The sequence below is a fragment of the Elephas maximus genome, chromosome 3, assembly GCF_024166365.1.
Source record: "Elephas maximus indicus isolate mEleMax1 chromosome 3, mEleMax1 primary haplotype, whole genome shotgun sequence".
Taxonomy (NCBI): Eukaryota; Metazoa; Chordata; class Mammalia; order Proboscidea; family Elephantidae; genus Elephas; species Elephas maximus.
This window is the reverse complement of record NC_064821.1, coordinates 47,735,106-47,757,931: the sequence shown is the minus strand read 5'-3', so window position 1 is coordinate 47,757,931 and position 22,826 is coordinate 47,735,106. Positions and strand designations below refer to the sequence as shown.

The 22,826-nt window shown below is 50.5% G+C and overlaps 2 protein-coding genes across 8 annotated transcripts in view; one reads left to right on the top strand and one right to left on the bottom strand.

Annotated features, from left to right (window-relative positions):
* Positions 1-11,112, top strand: part of RERE (arginine-glutamic acid dipeptide repeats) — a 483,116-nt gene extending 472,004 nt beyond the window's left edge. For 4 of the 7 annotated variants that reach the window (XM_049877800.1, XM_049877799.1, XM_049877797.1 and 1 more), the window contains 2 exons: positions 6-186; positions 449-11,097. In XM_049877800.1, coding sequence (XP_049733757.1) covers positions 6-186; positions 449-482 — 215 coding nt within the window. In that variant the 3' untranslated portion in view covers positions 483-11,097. Of the gene's footprint in view, positions 1-5; positions 187-448 lie in introns of all 7 variants that reach the window. The other 3 variants (XM_049877802.1, XM_049877803.1, XM_049877801.1) reach the window with 2 other exon arrangements.
* Positions 11,113-13,104: 1,992 nt separating this feature from the next.
* SLC45A1 (solute carrier family 45 member 1) overlaps positions 13,105-22,826 on the bottom strand; it is a 149,764-nt gene continuing 140,042 nt past the window's right edge. Inside the window, exons 10-13 of the mRNA XM_049877818.1 lie at positions 19,591-19,744; positions 18,112-18,288; positions 16,084-16,289; positions 13,105-13,520 (exon numbers count right to left, since the gene is read on the bottom strand). Coding sequence (XP_049733775.1) covers positions 13,254-13,520; positions 16,084-16,289; positions 18,112-18,288; positions 19,591-19,744 — 804 coding nt within the window. The 3' untranslated portion in view covers positions 13,105-13,253. The remainder of the gene's footprint in view (positions 13,521-16,083; positions 16,290-18,111; positions 18,289-19,590; positions 19,745-22,826) is intronic.

Sequence of the window (22,826 nt, the reverse complement as noted above, 5' to 3'; positions counted from 1 at the left end):
GGCAGGTACCCCCTACCCTCGAGACCTGCCGGGGGCCATCCCGCCCCCTATGTCAGCAGCCCACCAGCTGCAGGCCATGCATGCCCAGTCGGCCGAGCTGCAGAGACTGGCCATGGAGCAGCAGTGGCTGCACGGACACCCCCACATGCATGGCGGCCACCTACCAAGTCAGGAAGATTATTACAGGTGAGTCATACGGGCCCCAAGGCAGGGGTCCTTCCCATGAGGCAGCCGCTGCATGTGTGCAGCTGGCCACTGGCCCAGCCAGATAACAGCCCCCACCCACGCTGGTCACAGAGAGCCCAGAGGGCAGTGGCCACCCTGAAGGGAGAGGGGGAGGGCCAGTCACTTATGCAGGAGGCCACTTAGGGCAGGGTTGGGGACCCTCGAGCCACCTGCTCGGCACCTGTCCAGGCCTGATGCTGAGTACCCTTTTCTTCCTTTCCAGTCGACTGAAGAAAGAAGGTGACAAGCAGTTATAAGTTATTTATTTGTTAACGCTGGCTGTGGAAACCCCAGTTCTTGGGGGAAGAAACAGGACTTTTTACATACAATAGGAGCTGCAAAAGCAAAAAGAATTATCTTCTAAAGATTTCTTTATATATTTAAAAACCCCACAACTAAAAATGTATCAGCATCCTAGTGTTCGTTTGTAGAGAGGATTCCTTGAGACTGGTTTGGGTCTCCCTGCATGACAGTCCCCAGAAACTTAGTGAGTCCTGGACTGGACTGACCATTCAGAAACCTTCCCTGCAATCTTGGGGTTTGGCTTTAGTTTTCTCTTCCTTCCTTAGTTTCTCAGTAGGTGCTAGAATCCACTTCACACCCTTCACTGTGCGTGCAGACACACTCAGTTACGTGTGTTCCAAAACCCACAAGGTTTGCAGACAGGCGGCATATATGAATTTGGAATCCAAGAACTATAATTTTTAAGAAATCTTTTATTTTAATACATTGTAGGAAATCTTCATAATTTGAGAAAGTTCTGCAGCATGGCTTTTTAAGTCTGTAAATAAATAATTTTAGAACAGCCTTTTTTTTTCCCCTCCCACAAACTACTATTCTCATCTATTTTTTTCCAGCCATGTCACTAATTGTGAATTCCTACCAGCTATTGACAGAATACAGAGTTGATTTTTTAATAAAAAGTTATATATAATTATCCCTTTAATTAAAGGGAGCAGATGGGCGTTACTAATTACAAGTGGGCAGAAGCTTGGGACTAGATGCCGGCACAACAGTGAGCATCCAGGGGTTTGCAGGGACAGTGTTACAAACTGTGTCTTTGTTTGGCTGCTTTGATTTTTCGCTTCTGTCTGTTCCTAGCGTGTGCTTTGCCAGTGGTGCAGACGTCTGTTAGATTGAACCCCTTTCATTTTGCACCAGCCATGCAGGAGTTAAATGTCTGTTTTCTTTTCCCGGTGTCACCTTGGTTCTTTCTCTGTGGGCTAGAAAGCACATGTTTGTGTGTGTCTGGTTGTAGATTTCCTTATAGATTTCTATGCATACATATTTGATTGTTCTGGATGAGTTCTCTTTTAATACTATGAAAATTTCATAAACATTCTAGAAAGTTAAAGACAATGATTCCATACAAATAACTCAGCACATGAAAGACCCGGGACACATGTTTGCCAAAGGAATCTGTTCGAAGTCTGCCTTTAGGGCAGTAGTAGGATGAACGCACGTCATCATTCGGATGTTCTTGAGGCGAGGACACACACCCAGTCATCCTTGCCATAGACCCAGACTGCTTTTGAGCGAGTTGAGACCTTGCAGTTGATGTGTGGGTGGCAGCTTGTATTTCTGCCCCAGGAGCAGGCAACCCACCTGGGAAACCGGCTGAGTCCCAAGCTTCATCCTGGAAGTAGGAACAAGAGTCCTAGCTGCAAATGTGGAGTTAGAAAGCAGGCTTCCTCCACCTCGGAGGTTCCACTTTTTAGGGGGCAGGCCCTTGAGAGCACAGCTGTCCTGGTGAGAGAGGGCCTCCCTCTCCTTTCCAGTTGCTAACATGCACTTTCGCCCAAGCAGAGGGTGGGGAGATGCTGGGATGTCTGCATCTGTGGTCACGCTTTCCACCCGGGCATGACCTCTTCCGTTCCTTTTCTCTCAGATTCTTGAGGGCTATTTCTGCCGTTGTAAACAGTTGTATATGGTGGTCGTTTCAAAGAATTGTCGGACCATGAGAGAGACACTTGTGGGTCAGTGGACACGAGGTGAGCCCAGGGCCCCAGCTGCATGGGGGCAGGAAGAAACCAGCAGGTATTGGCTCTTGATTCAGGTTCTGGATTCAAACCTGCATCAGGGGCATTTCCAGTTTCTGTTATCACCATGGTTGGTTTCAGTGGGGATACAGAGAGGGTGGTTTTATCTGTTGAAAATATTTGTAGTTTTTTCTTTTCTCTCATTCCATTTTTGCCTTAACTTAAGCTCCTTAAGGGAGGCAAGTTCAAATTAACCCTTGATCATCAAACTTCTGGCCTCACTGGCATGAAGGCGGTGGTTTTCCCTCTGGGTGGTGGTGGCGGCCATCAGGGAAGTTGGTTCTGCTGCTCTGACTGAGGTGGTGCCACGCAGGACTCTGGGTGGGAAACTGTGTTCCCATGGCTCCCGCGGCTCCAGACGCCTGTGCCATCACCACCCACCTGCTCTCCGTCCCTCGTTCTTTTCTGGTGGAGCACACTGGCCACCATTTAGTGAACCCTTCATCGCCTCCTCTCTCCAGCATCCATTTTTCCAAAGAAGACAAGAGAGTGAAGTACTCTGCAGTCTGTACTTGAAAACTGTCTGAAGGTGTTTTCTTGTTAGGTTTTGGTTTTCTCCCCATATCCCAAGGTGAAGCACTTAGATTCTTCCACTTAAAAAATCCAAACCTGGACCCCTTCCCTGATCAGCGGCAGTTGTTTAGGATGGCCCCGGACCCTCACGGTGTCTTTCAGCCCCGACTGTTGGTTTCCTTTTGGATTTTCCTTCCTTTTGTTTGAAGTTTTGGGTTGGCTTTTCTGTGTTTCGTACGTATCTTGTTCAGTATCGTCGAGGTTGAGCTTCGTGCTCCACTGCAGCAGCAGCAGAGCAGAGTGTACACTCTGGCTCGCTGCGTTTATATATATCTGAAGCTAAATGTATATATATGAGTAGTTTGCCATGAGATGACACAGTGTAAACAGAGTAGACACCCAGAAATTGTGACTTCTGTGTTCTCTCCATTTGAGTATTTTGTAATTTTTTTTGAAATATTTGTGGACATAAATAAAACCAAGCTACACTACAACACTTGGGTGTTGGCCAGTAACTGTCTCATTCATGTGAGTGGGTGGGAGATTGCCATTGCCCCTAACCTGTGCCCCAGGGTGGGTAGGGGGCAGCAGAGCGTCTGGTATTCCTTGCTGCTGGAGACTCTGCTGGTGACAGCACACTGTTTGCCTCCCAGAGTGGCTTCCAGAAAATTCCGTGTCTGTGACATCTGGGAGGAAGGGCCTCAGAATAGGCCTAAGGACACCATCTCCTCCCCTTTCTAAGTCCCTCTTTCCCCCTGCAGTTACCCCACACCTCTGTAATTGGTGGTGGACAACCCTGCAAGGGTGTCGGCATGAAGCGCCTCACCTGCTCTTACTCTTGGCTGTGCCTCCTGCCTTTTACCTTCTGCTCCCTGAGGCCTCCAGTGTCCCCCAAACCATCCTGTGCTTAGGTTTGCCCTCCAGGTTGAGGATTCACCCCTGCCCCTATGGAGGTCTCATCCACTGAAGGTATAGCGGACTCCCAGTAAGGTGTGGATGTGGCCACAAGGGGGCAGTGTTCACCAGAATGGCTTCATGCAGTCATTTCAGAAACTGTCTAGGGCGGTTTCCTGAAGCACCAAGAATGTTCCTGGAGCAGTGGTCATCTGGGATGTGGCCGGAAGCTTCCAGATGTTTGTGAGACGATGCAAGAGCAACCCAGGAGCTTACTACTGGTAACCTGTCCTCAGGCAGGGTCTGCAGCACACCACTAAAGGCTTGGGAAACCACGCTGTCAGGCACTGCCCAATCCAGGGCATGAAAAAGCTTTGCTGAGCCGAGGGGCCTGAGTGGCATACACAAAAGTGTTTCCTCTGTCCTTAGCCAGCGACAGTCCTGCCTAGCAGCTTCAGTGATTGGGGAGAACAGAGGGCTGCAGTAAGGTGTTGCTCTGCAGACTAGCCATGGAGGTGTGTGGGCAGTTGTTCTGGGCCTGAGTTCAGAGGGCAGGATTGGGCCAGTGGGGTTGCAGAGGGAAGGGTGCATGGATGAGCCTCAGGGTGCCATCTTTGCTGGCCTCTCATCTAGACTATACTTTTCATGAAACTTCAGCTTTTAATGGGCAGTGACAAATTTCAGGAAGGTTGAATGACAAGAATAATATCTTGTGAATCGATACGTAGCTGTACGCTGCAGAAATGGCCCTCAGAGCTGGACAAGGGGCCATAGTTTCTCAGGTTTGTGGCAAGTGGCCATTGTCACCACCCTGCCATGCTCCCCTGAGGAACAGGGCCTGCCGCGGGGAAGGAACTGAATGCATACCTGCTGGATGTGCTCGATTGTTGGAGAGGATGGAGGCTGCTCTTACCTAGCAACTGTGGCCCCAACCGGGCCTTCACCTCTGTGCTACCCAGATGAACTGGCACCCATGTGCCCCTCTGCCTCTTACTCCTGAGAATGAAACCGCAGCTTGGCATAGTGGCTCAGCAGACCCTTCTGCTACAGCATGGGCAGAGAAAATGGCACTTTTTAGGGATGTCAGTAGGACTGGGAGTGTAGCCAGGCGCATGGCCACCATATTGACAAACGTCCATGGTAAGACACCGCCTGGGTAAATCAGAGTCATTTAATCCGATGGGTAAGGATGACCAGCGGAGGTGTGGAGTCACAATCTTCCAGACCCCCCAAAATTCCCACCGCAGAGGAGTACAATTGTGGTTGCCAACAGCTGATGAGTGAGGGTCTCAGCTGAAGTGCTTCCACATGGAAGCTAGAGGAGGCATGACGGACCCTCATCTGAGCTGGGAGCCCCTCACCAGACTTGGACCTTACAATATGCCCTCTGAGCCACAGGGTGAGACCTCGGGCTTTGTAATTGGCATCAACATAGACTTCTCTTGGCACTCTCAGCCTCTCCTGGCAGCCTAGTTGGGTCCAGGTCCTTTTCTGAACTTGGAGTTGGGAACAGGACCAGTTACTCAGACACCTGGAGTCCAGCTAACAGGCCCCAAGACCACAGAAGTGTCTGTCCTGCACTGGACTCTGTCTTAGGCTGCTGTAACACAAATACCATAAGTAGGAGGCTTGAAGAAATAGATTTGTCTTCTCAGAGTCTTGGCCACATTGATTCCTTCCTTGTCAGTAGTCCTGGGCGTTCCTTGGTTCCTTGGCGATCCTCATATGGCATCTGTCTTCCCCAGTATGTGCCCCTGTGTATGTCTAATCTGTTTATAACTCGGAAGTGATTAGGACATAACCCTATGCTGTCGTGGCCTCATAAACATAAAACCTTATTTCCACACAGGATCACACAGGTACAAGGGTAAAGATTCCAACTCAAATTTTGGAGGTACATACAGGGGCAGATTAACCAGTAAGCAAAGTATGCACAGGCTTAATTGTATTTACTTACCTATCTGTAGTGTACAGTTTGGGGGCGGGAGCTCCAGGTTCCACCATGGATGGGGACCATGACCCCTTCTGGGCCTTAGCAGCCTCTTGCTGCAGCCCCTGCCACAGGCTTGGCCCTGGGACTCTCCTGCTCTCGCAGGATTCTCCTGCATGACATTGTCGGTCCTTAGAGGTCTCTGTACCCAAATTGTCCTCTCCCTGGACCCTTGCTGGGTTCCCAACTGCCTCAGGAGCTCCGGCAGTTCTGGGCCGCAGTTCTCTGCTCCCCACAAGGTGGCTTCTTGAGTAGCAGTCTGCCAGGAGCAGCGTCCAAGTCCCTGTAATTGTGGTTTCCTTTTGGCATATCAGGGACCCAGGCTGCAGGAGCTGCCCCTGTGTCCCCCAACCCAGCTCCGTGTTTGCTGTCTGTGGGCCTCCTGGCTCCCCCTGCCCTGGACGCCTCATTACTAGATCAGGTTCTAGGATGGGGAAGGCACTTGCTTGGTGAATGTTTGCTGAATGAACAAATGAATAAGTTAAGGGGCCCCGCAGAGGGAGGCTCCCTGGTGACAAAGTGCAGACATGCTGTAGAGTCAACGGCCTGAACATCCAGATAGTGAGAGCCTTTAAACTCAATCCAGATTGTGTCAGAAAGCACTTCTTGGGGAGCCAGTCACCCTCCGCGTGGCATGGGGTGACCTCTCTCTGTCCTTAAGTCTCTCCCTTCATCTTGGTGCTCTCCACTCCCCCCGCCAGCTGCGTTTGCTGTTTGCTCTAGTGTCTCTCAAGACACTAGTGCGGCTCTGTCTCCAGCCTGGTTTAAGTCATTCTTAGAAGTTTTGGGGGGAATCAGCTTTATAGTGTGGCCTCTGGTGAACAGCTGAGGTGTGAATTCCTGGTGTGGTGAATTAGATTTAAGATAGAGCTTTAAGACTCACTTGGCCCTGGAAGGACCCTGAAACTGTTGAGCTGTTTAGGTAGAGGCCGGTTTTCTATGAGCCTGGTCACCAGTTGTCACTCACAGTCCCCTCCACTCCCCTACAAAATGGATTTGAAATACCTACCCTCCTGATCCTGGCCACCAGGTGGCAGTGGTTACAAAGACAGCCAAGGCCCAGGTGCCCACCCTCTGGGCTGCCAGGCGACAGGCACAAGCCAGGGTCCCCTCAGATAACCCAGGGGAGAAGGCCTGTGCCTGTGATAATGAGTATTTTGTAAAAGGCCTGAGTGGGGACCTGTTGTGAGGGCAAAGGTCACAGCAAGAGCAGGAGTGTGGACCTGGAGCAAAGGAGAATGAAGAACACCAGAGACATATGGTAAAGATGAGCCCAAGAGACAGAAAGGCCCACATAAACCAGAGACTAAATTAGCCTGAGACCAGAAGAACTAGATGGTGCCCAGCTACCACCTTCGCTGCCCTGACAGGGAACACAACAGAGAACCCCTGAGGGAGCAGGAGAACAGTGGGATGCAGATCTCAAATTGCTGTAAAAAGACCAGGCTTAATGGTTTGAGACTGGAGGGACCCTGGAGGTCATGGTCCTGGGCCCTTTGTTAGCCCAAGACTGAAACCATTCCGGAAGCCAATTCTTCAGACAGGGATTGGACTGGACTATAAGATAGATGATACTGAAGAGGAGTGATCTTCCTGGCTCCAGTAGACACATGAGACTATGTGGGCAACTCCTGTCTGGAGGCGAGACAAGAAGAAAGATGGGGTCAGGAGCTGGTTGAATGGACATGGGGAATACAGGGTGGAGAGGAGGAGTGTGCTGTCTCATTAGGGGGGGAGCAGCTAGGAGTACATAGCAAGGTGTGTGTAAGTTTTTCTATGAGAGACTGACTTGATTTGTAAACTTTAAAGCACAATAAATACCCCCCCCCCCCAAAAAAAAAGGCAGGGGTGTGGAGATGGCAGTGAAGAAAGGGTGAGAATTGGAGGCCAAGGGGGCCCAATAGCCCCCGAGTGATGAGTGTGCTGGGGAGGTGAAGCCCAGAGGCTGCGGGTGGTGGGGCAGGGCCCAGGGGCAGGTGTTACTAGGAGGGCAAAGACTTTGTCTGAAGATGGAGTTTCTTTTGTTCCCTGCTGAGTCCCCAGCACCTGGGACATAAACAGTAGGTGCTCAGTAAATGTACTTCGAGTGGATTTTCAGCGGTGGATGATTTCTAAGAACCATAGCCCTATAGCCCCGGGAGAAGTCCCCCTGAGCAGCTGTGATGGGCCCAGCTGAACCCCACATGTGCCCCCAAGCCCAACATCTGCTACTTTGCCTCTCCAAGTCTCCCCAGAAGGCGATCTCAGAACCTGCTCACAGCCAGCGATGAAGACAGACCACCACCGTGTGGACTGGGCGAATGCTCTCTAAGTGCAGGAAAAAAACCAAGAGCTCCTGACTTTGTTGGCCCAAGCAGCTGCTGGTTCGGGCATATTCGAGGGAAATGACTGCCATTGTGTTGGAAAATGCAGCCAAATGGGAAGGACACGCCACACCCAGTTCCCAGTATCCCAAAGGTAGCCCGGGGTTAGGCCACCAGCCTCAAGATAAACCTGATGGGAGCTGTGATCTCATGATAGGTTCCTTTTGCCCTGCCTCCAGCGTCCTTCTTAAACTCTGTGGATGGCTCTCAGAGGAAGTTGGGGGTGTTTGTGTCCAAGGAGCACCAGGGAACAATTTTCAAGTCACCTGAGGAAAGAAGTCAGAAGTGGCTTCAGAATTCGGCAGCATGGTTTTTGTTTTGTTTTGAATAGTCTGAGAGGGTGTCCCATGGCCACTGGACCACAAGCAAGAGGCTTTCCTGCCTCTGTTCCTCTGAATGGAATGAGAAGCCCCCTTGGACCTGAGCTCCCAGCGAGGTCCTGGCAGCCATGTGGGTAGCACAGAAGATGGGAGCAGAGGCTGCCTGGCCTCAAGGGCCTGGTGGGCTTCAGTATTGGCTCCAAAGATATTTAGCACCGTGAGGCCTGGAGTCTGATGCCCCAGGTTCAAATCCCAGCCCCACTACTTATGTGCTGTATGACCCAGGCCAGGTACTTGAGTTTTCTCAGGGCTCAGATCTGTAAAAGAGGTAACATTCCACCTTCCTAGGGTGGTCGCAAGGAGCCCTGGTGGCACAATGGTTAAGCGTTCGGCTGCTACCCAAAAGGTCTGCAATTTGAACCCATCAGCCACTTCTGCGGAAGAAAAGACCTGGCAATCTGCTCCCATAAAGATAGCCTAGGAAACTGTGTGGGGCAGTTCCACTCCTCTCAGTTCATTGTGAGGCTCAACAAGTAACTGTGACAATTTTCATCAGCATAGCTTGGTCTTAAAGTGAATTTGTAAGTAAAGAAAGTGGTTTTCTGAGCTGTGGAAAACAAAAGGGCGTGGCTTTCAGCACTTCCTGGGCCATGCAGTTTTGATTCTGTGACTTGGTTCCCACTGCCATCTGGTGGGAACAGACCTGAAGTTCAAGGCCACTTTGGGGAGCTTGAAGGGAAGCCTGAGCTGGACAGGGCAGCATGCCCATGTCCCTGCATAGTGCCTGACACAGGGCAGATTCTTAGAGGGGTCGAGAACAGCTTTTCCTGCGTGCAAAAAGCAACTGTGTTTACTTAGAAAGGTCTAGGAGGAGGGCCCAGGGTAAACAAGCCAAAGCAAGAAGGGGAGCCTACCTATTCATCTCTCAAAGATTTGAGCAATTCTGGCAGAAACAGCCCAGACCAGAGGATAACCATCCAACACCTCATGTTCTGGAAAACTAAAGGTTTTCTAAGCAACTTAGGTATGGAGAGGACGGGCCTAGGATCCCAGACGAAGCATGGGACTAAGGACCTGGGACTGGGTTGTGGGCCCAAGGAGACCACAAAAGAGCTGTGCGACTTTGGAAGGTCACTGAGCTCTCTGTGCTTCACCTACACATGAAGCAGGACGACAAGACCCACCTCGCTTAGTGCGGGACCCCACTTGGTGGGAATCCACATTTAGCACAGAACCCCACTTGGCTCATAACCTCACTTGGGTTGTAGCCACAAAGGGCAAAATGACATGGCATGAAGGCACAGGAAGAGGACTCATGGATTCCAACCAGGGTGGGCTGCACAGAGAACGTGGTGTTTTGTTGTTGTTAGGTGCGGTCGAGTCAGTTCCAACTCAGCAAACCACCGTACAACAGAATGACATGTTGCCCAGTCCTGTGCCATTCTCACCCAGAAAAAAAAAAACCAGTGCAGTCGAGTCGATTCCGACTCATAGCGACCCTATAGGACAGAGTAGAACTGCCCCATAGAGTTTCCAAGGAGCACCTGGTGGATTTGAACTGCCGACCCTTTGGTTAGCAGCTGGAGCACTTAGCCACTGCGCCACCAGAGTTTCCTTTTGCCATTCTCACAGTTGTTGATATGTTTGAGCCTATTGTAGCCTTTGTGTCAGTCCATCTCGTTGAGGGTCTTCCTCTTTTTCAGTGACCCTCTACCAAACGTGATGTCCTTCTCCAGGGACTTGTCCCTCCTGATAACACGGCCGAAGTACGTGAGATGAAGACTCATCATCTTTGTTTCTAAAGAACTGTACTTCTTCCAAGACAGATTTGTTCATTATTCTGGCGGTCCATGGTATATTCAATATTCTTCGCCAACACCATAATTCAAATGTGTCAATTCTTTTCTGGTCTTCCTTATTCCTTATTCATTGTCCAGCTTTCGAATGCACATAAGATAATTGAAAACACCATGGCTTGGGTAAGGTGCACTTCAAAGTGACATCTTTGGTTTTTAACATTTTAAAGAGGTCTTTTGCAGCAGATTTGCCCAGTGCAGTACGGCTTTTAATTTCTTGACTGCTGCTGCCATGGGCATTCTAGATGGGTCTAAATGGCTGAGTCAGATATGGATGGGTAGAGAAGAGTTGGGAAGCCACTTCATCTTCGATGAGAGTGTGGGCAGGGGTGTGGAGTATGTCTGTAGCTCCTAAGGAGTCAGGGCTACAGTATAGAATACAGGAGTCGAGAGCTGGAAAGACAGGCCCAGACTGGGCATGAGGAGTTTAGATCTGAGCAGCCATGGGAGGTGTTGGGAGAGGGAGAGGCTCAGACCCATGTTTTTAGCTGCCCCAGCTGCAGGATGAAAGGTGGTTGGCAAGGACAGGCTGGAGGCAAAGGACAGGCAGAGACCCTAGACCAGATCAGGGGGATGGAGAGGAGAGGCCTGGGCCCCAGCGACTCTGTAGGACCGCCTTGGCTCAAGGAGGGCAGCAGGTGGGCACTGAGGAGGCCGTGGCCCAGGTGAGGAATTCATGGATGAGGTGTGGAGGCTGTGGCCCAGGTGGGGAGTTCATGGATGAAGTGGGGAGGTTGTAACTGAGGTAAAAAGAGCATGGCCAAGGTGGTGGGGTAGCTGAAGTGTCCCACAGAGGGTCATGGTTTTCCTGCCCTGCTGGCCGTCCGGGTCACAGAGCAGAGGATGGAACATACTCCCTTCCATAAACCCCAGACTCTCCTCTGAGGCTGGTGGTGAGCCCAGGACCCTTGTTGCTTATTTTGGACCTGTGATTGGGGATGTGCGGTATGTCCCCCAAACTTATGGACATTATCAAGCATCGTGAGGGAGGTACCGACTTTATACCAGGCCCAATTCTAGTGCTGTGGGCACACTGTCTTGGCCACAACCCTGCCATCATATCGCTCACAGCCTGGTTGGCGGGACGACCGTCAATAACCATAGTCCACCTCACCTGGGATGTCAGGTGATGGGAGGATGGTCAAGGCCCTTCAGAGACTTTGAAATCCATGAGAAGTCTGAGCTTCATCCAAGTCCATAAATGGGTACTGGAGGCAGGCGTAGCCCTGTGTGTCCTGTGGGGTTTCTGCACATCAGGAGGGCATCTGCACACGTAGGGGCTGGAAGGCAGGTGCGGTCTTTTATGTTTTCCATGCACTCAAGGCCCACGCAGTAGGGGCTAGAAGATGGGTGTAGGTCCTTATGTCCCCCACGCACTCAAGGCCCAGTGGGTGCCTGCACACATTAGGAGCTGGAAGGTAGGTGCGGGTTTATAGACCCCCCTCCCCCGCATTCCAGGCCCAGAGGGCGCCTGTGCAGTAGGTGAGTGGTGTGCATCTGTGGGATGAATGATGGAGGGTGGAGGGGGAAGTATGGGCTCTGCCCTGGCCTTCTTTCTCTTAACTCTGAGTCACGGATCTGTCGAGTCAGAGAGCAGGATGGGTGTTCACACAGGTGCCGTTCAGCTGTGTGTTCCTACTTCATGGGGCATTTTATGATCCAAGCATCTTGGTCCCTGCGATCTCTCAAGTACAAAAAGCAGGTTCTAACCTCGGGTATCACTCCCTAGCTGCAAAGGGCACTGCTCAAATGGTATTAGAGAACCTGTCCCTGTCATTCTCCCTAGGATAGCCTGGCTCCCTGCCCCTGTCGTGCTGTCCTCCTGCCCTGCTTATGTTCACAGCACTTACCGCTATCTTCAGTTATAGAACCTTCAGTGTAGGCTCCATCTCTCCTGTTGCCATGTCAACTCCGTGAAGGCAGATCCCTAGCACCTAGCAGTGCCAGGCACACTCTGGGCACCTGATGGATATCTGTAGGATGGAAGGATGATGGATGAGTGGATAGATGGAAGGATGGTAGATAAATAAATGGATGAATGGTAGATGGTGGATGGATGAAAGATGGATGGATGGATGGACGGACGGATGGGTGGGCGGGTGGATGGGTGGATGGATGGATGGATGTTGGGTGGATGGATAGTAGGTGGGTGGATGGTTGGATGTGGGTAGATGTTGGGTGGATGAATGGATGGACAGATGTTGAGTGGATGCTGGATGGATGGTGGGTAGGTGGATGTATGGTTGGCTCTGGTAGGGCCAAGGCAGCACAGACGCTCTCCCGGCTCAAAGCATTTGGGTTTTTTCCCTTCACTCACACCTGTAAGACAGTCTGCCCTGCGAGACAACTATCCTGGGTTCTGGTTCATCCCCTTTCTTAACCTTTGTCAGATATGATGCCTATAACCAACCAGTTGCCATTGAGTCCAACTTGTGGTGACCCCATGTGTGTCAGAGTAGAACTCCATAGGATTTGCAATGGCTGCAAAGGTTGGGTGGATGAGTGAATCAATGAATGAAAGACTATGAGGCCTTCTGGCTCACAAGCATTGTATGCCCTAATCTGTCCCCAAGATGCAATGTACAGGACCTCAGCATTGTTGACATTTGGGGCTGGGTTATTCTTTGTTGTGGGGGCTGTCCTGTGCAATGTAAGATGTTTAATACCATCCCTGGCTGGTAGTACTTCCCCACCCTCACCCTGAGTTGCAACAACCAAAAATACCTTAACATTGCCAAAAGTCTCCCAGGGGAAAAAAATTGTTCCCATTTGAGAACCACTGAGTTAGACCTTTTCTTCCAATAAATGACTCTTACAACGTCCTGCCACAACCCATGAAAGTAGCCCAGTCCCCAGGCGACCTCTCACCCCTCAGGAGAGCCACGACTAGACGCTGCAGGCTTTGCTGCTGTCATTTATTGTTTTATAACATATTTACATCCAACATGAAACCCAGCTCCCTGCCCACCTGGGCCCTCCCAGTTCGGCCTGCTCCTGAGACCCCAGGACAGGCCTGAGTCCAAGGTTGAGGCTGGGGGGTTAGGAGGGGCGTGTCACACATTCAGCAGGAGGGGCCGGTGCTCCTCGTCCGCAGCATCACCGGGAGGGATTTCGTAAATGACAAACAGGGAGGAGTATAGGCAACCAAGGAAGGACACAAGGCTGGAGAAGTACATCACACCCTTGGCACTGCCCACAGCCGAGGTCAGGGGCCCCAGGACCAGGGAGACCAGAATCTGGGCTAGGAAGTACTGGCAACTGAGCAGGGAGATGTCCACGCCCATGCCCCGCCTGGTGCCATCCGCGCTGGACCCTGCAAACTGAGTCACAAGACACGCGTCAGCAGGACCCGCCCAGGCCAACGCTGGACTCACTGCAATGCACCCGAGCCCACGTCTCCTGCAGGCCCAAGAGGCCGAGCAGCCCACGCACAGCGGGTTCACATTTTCCAGGGCTGGCGCGCACAGGGAGTTCAGCCAAGAGTTTAATAATATTTGTGTTCAGAGGGATGACAACAATCGAAAGAATCCATGACTAATCGGGCGGGAGCGCAGGCTCTGGTAGGGCCAAGGCAGCACAGACGCTCTCCCGGCTCAAAGCATTTGGGTTTTTTCCCTTCACTCACACCTGCAAGACAAACAGTCTGCCCTGCGAGACAACTATCCTGAGTTCTGGTTCATCCCCTTTCTTAACCGTTGTCAGATACAGTGCCTATAACCAACCAGTTGCTATTGGGTCCAACTCATCGTGACCCCATGTGTGTCAGAGTAGAACTGCTCCATAGGATTTGCAATGGCTGATTTTTCAGAAGTACGTCACCAGGCCTTTCTTCCAAGGCACCTCTGGGTGGACTCAAACCTCTAACCTTTGGGTTAGCAGCCGAGAGCTCAGCTGAATCTGTCAGACTCTGAACTGCTTACTGCATATCACCATGCTCCACAGGCCATCCTGGGGCACAACATTAGCACCCACTGCCATCGAGTCGATTGCGACTCATAGCAAAAAACTCAGTAATCAAGATGACATTTTAGTGCAGTATTTTAAAATACCAAAGTTACTGCAGAAAATCCAGGGAGTGTTAATTTGGCCATAAAAAGAAAGAAAGTTCTGATAAAAGCTACAACATGGATGAACCTTGAAAACATTATGCTAGGGGAAGTAAGACAGCCACACAAGAGCACATGCTGTATGACCCCATTCGTCCGAAACATCCAGAATAGGAAGGCGCCCTGGTGGCACAACAATTACAAACTCAGCTGCTAACTGAAAGGTTGGTGGTTCAATTCCACCCAGTGGCTCCGTGGAAGAAAAGAACCTTGCGATCTGCTTCCGTAAAGATTTCAGCCCAGGAAACCCTGTGGGGCAATTCTGCTGTGTCATACGAGATCACTATGAGTCAAAATTGACTCGACAGCACTCAATAACACCACCCACACCACCCAAGACCAAACAAACCGAACCCATTGCCGTCGAGTTGATTTCGACTCATTACAACACCCAGAACAGGCAAATCCACAGAGACAGAAAGCAGATGAGTGATTGTCTAGGGGCTCAGGGTATCAGGAGGAGATGGGGAGTGCTTGCTAATGGGTACGGTTTGTTTTTGGGGTGACAAAAATATTCTAAAGTTGATTGTGGTGATGGTCGCGTGACCCTGAACGTACTGAAAACCACTGACTGGCACACTTTAAACCTGTGGACTTTTGTGGCATGTGAGTTCTCTCTCAAAAGAGCTGTTAAAGCAAAATCCATGATGAGCCAGACAGCAACATTTTAAATAAAGACAAGATCACAGTTCCTGATTTTTCCCTTCGTCTCAGACCCTAATATGGCTCCATACAGCACTGTTACTAGTCCTGTCTTTCTTGAAAACGTTGACGTTTGGTTCATCATGGAATTTTGTCATTAATTTTGATTTTTTAAAAGATCACAGTAGCAAACCCTGAGGGAGCAGGAGAGCAGTGGGATGCAGACCTCAACTTCTTGTAAAAAGACCAGACTTAATGGTCAGACTGGGACTGGAGGGACCCTGGAGGCCATGGTCCCCAGACCTTACGTTAGCCCAGGGCAGGAACCATTCCCAAAGCCAACTCTTCAGACAGGGATTAGACTGGAATAGGGGATGGAAAATGGTACTGGTGCAGAATGTGCTTCTTGAATCAAGTGGACACATGAGACTATGTTGGCATCACCTGTCTGGAGGGGAGATGAGAGGGCGGGAGGGGGTCAGAAGCTACCCGAGTGGACACGAGGAGAGAGAGTGGAGGGAAGTACTGTGCTATGTCATCAGAGGGAGAGTAATTAGGAGTGTATGGCAAAGTGTATATAAATTTTCCTGATAGACTGACCTGATTTGTAAACTTTCACTTAAAGCATAATAAAAATTAATTAAAAAAAAAAAATCACACTCACACATTTACCATGATTATTGAGTTTTTTGTGCCCAAGGTGAATGTCTCACCTGCCTCACCCTAGGCTCCGAATTGCTTGGACCTGCGCTAACAGGTGACCCAGAAGCCCGCCAAAAGAGAAGAAAAGGCGGGTGGGCCTTCCTTTCTGCTCTCCCTACCTCCCAGTTTCCCTTACGCACGAGGCAGCTGCCACCAGAGGTGTGCAAGGTTTGGAGGGAGCTCTTGCAAAGGAAGCAAGGCGGAAGGGGACATCAGGGTTGGTCTTAGGGCAGTCACACAGGGCCCAGCACTCAGGTGACCCTGTTGTCACCATCTTAAAATCCTTAATTTTGGAACAAGAGAACCCCCATTTTCATTTTGCCCTGGGCCCTGCAGATTCTGTAGCTGGTTCCGAGGGACACTTTCTGGGTGGGGTTTGTTCTGCGAAGCCAACCTTTTCACGGACCAAGGCAGGGCAGAGGGAGGCGCCTACCTTCTTGCTCTGGTAGTAGTCACAGAGGAGCGAGTAGGGCAGGGTGCACAGGGTGGAGAACAGAACCCCGTAGGTGACGCACAGGGACAGGACCACGTAGAGATTCCGTGAGAGAGTGGCGAGCCCGGTGCCCAGCCCGAAGGCGAGGTAGGCGATGAAGTACAGCGTGCGGGTGCTGAGGTACTCCTCCAGCTTCTCAAGGATGGCTGCAGGCGGGAGGAGAGTCAGCGAGCCGCCTCAGTACCCAGCAACAAGGCTCCCCTCCACCGGCCCAACCCCAAAGGCCACAGCAGTGGGAGATGGCACACAGCTCTCTTCGAACCGGAACACCTGCTGGGGGAGCCTGGGACAGGGCTGAGGGACCCCTGGCAGCTCCAGGGGATGCCCAGGACAAGGCTGTCCAGGTGGATGGCAGAACCTGGGGTTCACACTGGCCCCAGTCAGGTCCCCAGGGTCTTGGGGTTGAAACACCAAAGAGGCTCAGGGATTTAGGGGTTTGAGCTAAGCCTCCATGATTTGTGCAGATTCTGGAGTTCTCTGTTTCTTACCAAAAATGGGGACACCAACCTCTCATCTTGTGGCCACCATCGTCCTTGTGACCACTGTGAGGTACAGACACCTTTGCTTTCCAGAATCAAACAAAACGGGTTGTTTCCCCATGGGGATCCACCCCAGCTCTAATGAGCTGCTGTGGAGTCTCTTCCAACTCATGGTGACCCCATGTGTGTCAGAGTAGAACTGTGCTCCACAGGGTTTCCAATATCTGATTTTTCAGAAGTACATTGCCAGGCATTTCTTCCAAAGCACCTCTGGGTGGACTTGAACCTCCAACTTTTTGGTTAGCAGTCACACATGCTCACCATTTGCACCAGCATTGTGACTGCACCCCAGCTGGAGAAGAACTGAAAACCTCCAGACACCGACGCATCAGCAGAGTTCAATGTAACCCAACAAATTCTTCCCTACTATGCTCTCGCCTGCCGCCCCCACCCCCCACCCCGCCCCAAGTCCTAATTCTGCTTCCCTGGGCTGCGAGACTCGAATTCACTAAAAAAGAACTGGGCTCGGTAAACCCGGAGCTCTCAGGACCAGCCTGTGTTTGCACGCTCACGAGATGAGAAAGGTTTCCACGTTTTTAAGTGGTTGGAAAAAAGCAAAAGAGTAGTTTGTAGCGTGTGAAAATGGTACAAAATTCAGATTGCAGTCAACGTGAACACAGCTTCCTCGGGACACAGCCCCCTGTTCATTTATGTATTGTCTACGGCTACTTCTGTGCTGCAGCGGCTGAGTGGAGTAGTTGAGGCAGAGACTGTGCGGCCATCAAAGCACGAGGTATCTACTATCTGGCCCTTTACGGAAAAAGTGTGCTGACCTCTCAGATTTGCCTGTTTTGTCTCCCAGCCAGGTTCCGTACTGGTATGGCACCCGGTGTCCCAGTGTGAAGCCGCTCTCCCTCCTGTGTCCCTGACACAAAGCGTCATGGGTCACCAGGGCCCCAAAGCCCAGGGCCATCTCACACTCTGCCCCCCACCTCCACCGGTGCTCTTGATTCTCTGGCTACAATGCTCTCGCTCCACCTGCCCCCATTCTCACTGTCACAATCCACCTCTCTCTGGACCAGTTGCTACCCAGTGGGATAGATATGAGGTGCTGCATGGGGGGTGACCTCATGGTTCATCCCTGGGCCCCTATCGTGTCCTCTCTCCCTCCGCCCAACCCTTTCTGCTCGGTGGTCTAGACGCTCCCAAGTCCCCAGTTCTAGGGAGGCTGGTGCTCAGAGGACCCACCCCTGCACAACCCGCTCCCACTGCCCTGCGTGGAGCGGTGCACCTGGCAGGCCCTTAGCGGTTGCTTAGTGACTGAGAAAGGACAGCAGTTTCACCAAATGAATTGAATCAGAATCAACTCGATGGCAACTAACCACAACAGTAGTGATGCAAACATTCCTTAGTGGACCCACTCCAGCAATGCACTAGAGGACAGCACCCCCAGAGACGCCCGCCTGCACCCTGCCCCAGTGGCGGGCACCTGAGTAGAAGGCAGCGCTGAAGGCGTAGATGCACATCCCCCAGCAGCCCATGGTGACGCCGCTGTTGTACTTCTGATATTCCTCCGACGTGTGTGGGGCCTTGGGGTTCCCCTGAAACACCACCTCGCCCATGAAGTCCGTGTAGAAGAGCAGCATCCCCTCAAATGAGAGCCACCCTGGGCAGAGGAGAGAAAGAGTGAGTGTTCTATCTCGGCCCTTCCTTTAACCAACGTGTTCTTACTCATTGCTGTCGAGTCAGCTCCGATTCATGGTGACTCCATGTGTGCAGAGTAGAACCGCTCCATAGGGTTTTCAAGGCTGTGACCTTTCAGAAGCAGATCACCAGGCCTGTCTTCTGAGGTGCCGCTGGGTGGATTTGAACCGCCAACCTTTTGGTTAGTAGCTGAGCATGTAACTGTTTGTGCCACCCAGGGACTCCTAACATATTTTTACTGATTATAAAAGTAACGAGTAATTTCTGTAGTTACAAAAACTGTAAGAAGAAAATTACCCAGAGTGGTGCTACCCAGAGATAATGTCTTTTATTGTGTTTGTAAATTTCCTTTCAGTCTGTTTTAAAATACACGTATACTTTTATAAATATAGGCTCTATTGTGTGAAGGTTTTGCACTCTGCACTTTCTCTGAGTGTTGCTGCTGAGAGGACAGCTAATCTCCACTCCTCCTCCTTCCAGCCGCCCCACCCTGCTCCCTGGTCTCTCCTCTTCAAGGGACAAAACCGGAATTGTAATGCTCTAGCTATGCGTGGGAGAAATTAGGAGGCCCAAACGTTGATATCCACCACTCATCTGTCAATTTGTCATACCGTGGTGGCTTACGTGTTGCTATGATGCTAGAAGCTATGCCCCTGGTATTTCAAACACGAGCACGGTCACCCGTGATGGACAGGTTTGAGCAGAGCTTCCAGGCTAAGACAGACTAGGAAGAAAGGCCTGGAGAGCTACTTCTGAAAATTAGCCAATGAAAATCCTATGGATGACAACAGAACACTGTCCAATATAGTGCTGCAAGATGAGCCCCCTAGGTTGGCACTACATAAGGGCTGCAACAATGGACTCAAACATACCAACGATTGTGAAGATGGTGCAGAGCTGGGCAATGTTTTGTTCTGTTGTACATGGGGTCGCTTTGAATCAGAGCCAACAGTAGAGACTCAGGTATCTGGCCTTCTCATCGGTAATGCCTGGTTTAATTTGGAGCTGCCCCTTCCTGGAGAAGTGGGGCTGTCTTCCAGGGCAGGCACCACCCCCACGCCTGCCCAGGGGATTGGGTGGCTAAACCCATGGCTTCCATGCCCTCTCGGGAGGGAGTTTCCTTTTCAGAGACAACTCCTGTGAATTGAGGCTTTGGGGTGTCTTGGGAGGACAATGGGGACAAGAACCCTGGGTCATGTGGCCCCATTCCCCACCATAGAGCAACAGGGCAGGGACACACAGGGAGGCTTTGCCATGAGCTCACCCAGGAAGTGGTTGATGCAGAGGTTGCGGAGTGCCTTGGGCATGTTGCAGATGGTGGAGCAAAGGCGCCTCATGGACAGTGGCTGCTCTGCCTGCTCACTGGAGCCGGTCAGCTCACTCTCATACTTCACACCATTCAGTAAGATGTTCGCCACCTGCAGAGGAAGCCCACCGAAGCCCACCCATCAGAGCATCGAATCTGGGTCCTCCCCAAGGAAGTATATATTTTGCTGTGATGAAAATGTCAATCAGAAACAGAACAAGTAAAGGCTGTGAGGCTGTCTTCTTATTAGACGGGGTTGACCGAGCATCAAGTACCACTTTGCATGGTAGAAACCACTTACGGGTGTCCCCTCAGAGACTCAGAAGCAGCTAAGAATAGAATTTTACCATGAGTGTGCCCATGATTTGGCTGCGAGATCTGTGCCACAGGGAGTAAGTTATACCTTGCAAAATTTGAAATAAATGTTAATAAAAGAAATACAGGTCAGTTCAAATCTAAACATTGCAGAGTCCCTCCTTTTCCATAAGAGCAGGCTGTGAAAGACGTATTTCAAGGTGATTGGGGAGGTCTATACAGAATTCTTTCTGGACAGGTGGAACTCCTATCTACCCAGAGGACAGGGTGGCCAAGTCAACATGCCAAGGAACCAATTCATTTACCACAACCCTTGACAAGGAGTCACGATGGATCCAAGACACTTCCATTGTCACAGAATTGAAACTTCAACAAGTGAGGGTTAGATTTCATTCTGGGACTCAAAAACAACGTTTGATGGACAAATACTCTGACATTATTTGCTTAACTCTTCCTGGAATGGCTACCACCATCTGTCAGTCTGTCATACTGTGGTGGCTTGAGTGTTGCTGTGATGCCAGAAGCTATGCTATTGCTATTTCAGATAACAGCAGGGTCATTGATGGTGGATGGGTTTCGGCAGAGCTTCCAGACTAAGACAAACCAGAAAGAAAGGCCTGGAGATCTATTGCCAAAAATTAGCCAATGAAAACCATATGGATCACAACAGAACATTGTCTGACTCGCTTGCTTTGGACACGTCATCAGGAGGGATCAATCGCTGGAGGAAGACATCACATTTGGTGAAGGAGAGGGTCATTGACGGTGAGGGAGATGGAACAATAGCTGCAATGATGGACTCGAACATTTCAGCGATTTTAAGGATGATGCAGAACCAGGTAACATTTCATTCTGTTGTACATAAGGTCACCATGAGTCAGAGCCAACTCGAAGGAAGCTCTCTCTCTATCATCCCTCTCTCTCTCCTATCATCCATCCATCCATCCGCCCACCCGCCCGCCCGCTCACCCACCCACCCATCCATCCATCATCTATCTATCCTGGAATGAGAAGGTTTCATTCCACAACAGCTCTGCCACCATTTGTAGTATGAACTCCAGTCAGATGAAAAGAGTCATTTTGGAAGTTAAAGGTTTCGAGAATAAAGATGAGAGGCTGCTCAATTGGAGTGGGGGTGAGGGGAAGCTTGTGAGGCTGTCCACACCTGAATATCCCAGGTTAAAAAAGGAAGTAAAGATTTTACAGTACTTGTTCCAAGGGCACCGTATACATGGAGTTTGTCACCCCTGCCTGCTGGAGGAGACTGCTAAAATTACACCTACGTCCCCATCTGGGCCACTGTCTTTGTAGTTAGATGATCATTTATACTTACCTGAAAATTTCGCAATAGGACCAGTAAATTCTTAAACTATACTTTATGGAGAATGGAAATAGAAGGGGGAAAAAAAAAAAAGATTCAAATGAGATTTTCAACCAGATCTAAAGAACTACTGTATCTAGAAGCCAGTTTGGAGGTTTTGAAGCAGGACAGGATGAGCCCGTGCTGACAAGAGGCCTGGTAAACTTAATTACTCTGGTCTCATCAAGAATGCGGCTAAAAATGCCCTTGACTTGAGCAGTTAGATCATCTCTTTCCTTTGACAACCACTGGATTTCCTAGCTCTCTGGTGGTTTTCAGTTCTTCACTCTTTCCAGACATCAGCTCATGAGATGTCTACCACCACTACTACCAGTTGCCATGGACTTGCCCCAACTCATGGTGACCCCATGTGTTACAGAGTTAGGTTAGCAGCTCATCGTAAACCACTTGAGATGGCCACAGGGAACATCAAGACTGCTTTACAATGACTCAGATGACGTTCACAGCATCCTTCCTCAAGATGAAGTTCGAGAGAATGGAAGGAGTCCCTGGGCAGCACAAATGGTTAAGAGCTTGGCTACTAACTGAAAGGTTGGTGGTTCAAACCACCCAGAGATACCTCAGAAGAAAGGTCTGGTGATCTACTTCTGAAAGTTCACAGCCCTTGAAAACCCTGTAGAGTAGTTCTACTCTGAAACACATGGGATCCCCATGACTCGATGGCAGCTGGTAACTAGTATATTAGGCCAAAACTAGATTTGCATTATTGAAAGTGAAAATTACCCTCTCTGGACTAAAAGGAACACTAACAATGAGAAAAAAACAAAAACCAAACCTACTGCTGTCGAGTCGATTCCAACTCATAGCGATCCTATAGGACAGAGTAGAACTGCCCCATAGAGTTTCCAAGGGGCGCCTGGTGGATTTGAACTGCTGACCTGTTAGTTAGCAGCCGTAGCACTTAATCACTATGCCACCAGGGTTTCCACTAACAATAAGAGATAATGCAAATAGCATAAAGGTGTGAATGCACTCCAGAAAAGTCAATAAGACAAACAATTACAAAGAGAAAATGAGCTGCCACCTCAGAATATGTCTCCAGTGAGAGGATGTCATTCAGAGAGTCTTCCTAGGCACAGAGGAGGGGCATCTGCCCCCTGGGGTGAAGCAGAACAGTAGGACATGTTCATCAGGGTCCTATGTGGATGCGAGACGGGTGGGCAGAGCCAGGGCACCGCATCAGTGACACACAGCCATGTGCGGCGTCTGCGGCCCCAGCACACGTATCTCGTTGGGCTGTGTGTTCAGTCACCCGGTCTTCAGTAGCACCTCCCAGGAGGGACCTGTGCAGGTTCAACAGGGTTTTATAGGACTCATGCCCAAGAAGAGCACAGTGGTGGTTCAAGGGTAGAATTCTCACCTTCCATGTGGGAAACTTGGGTTTGATGACCAACCAGTGCACCTCATATGCAGCCATCACCTGTCAGTGGAGGCCTGTGGGTTGTTATGATGCTGAATTGATTTCAGTGAAGCTTCCAGACTAGGATGGACCAGGAAG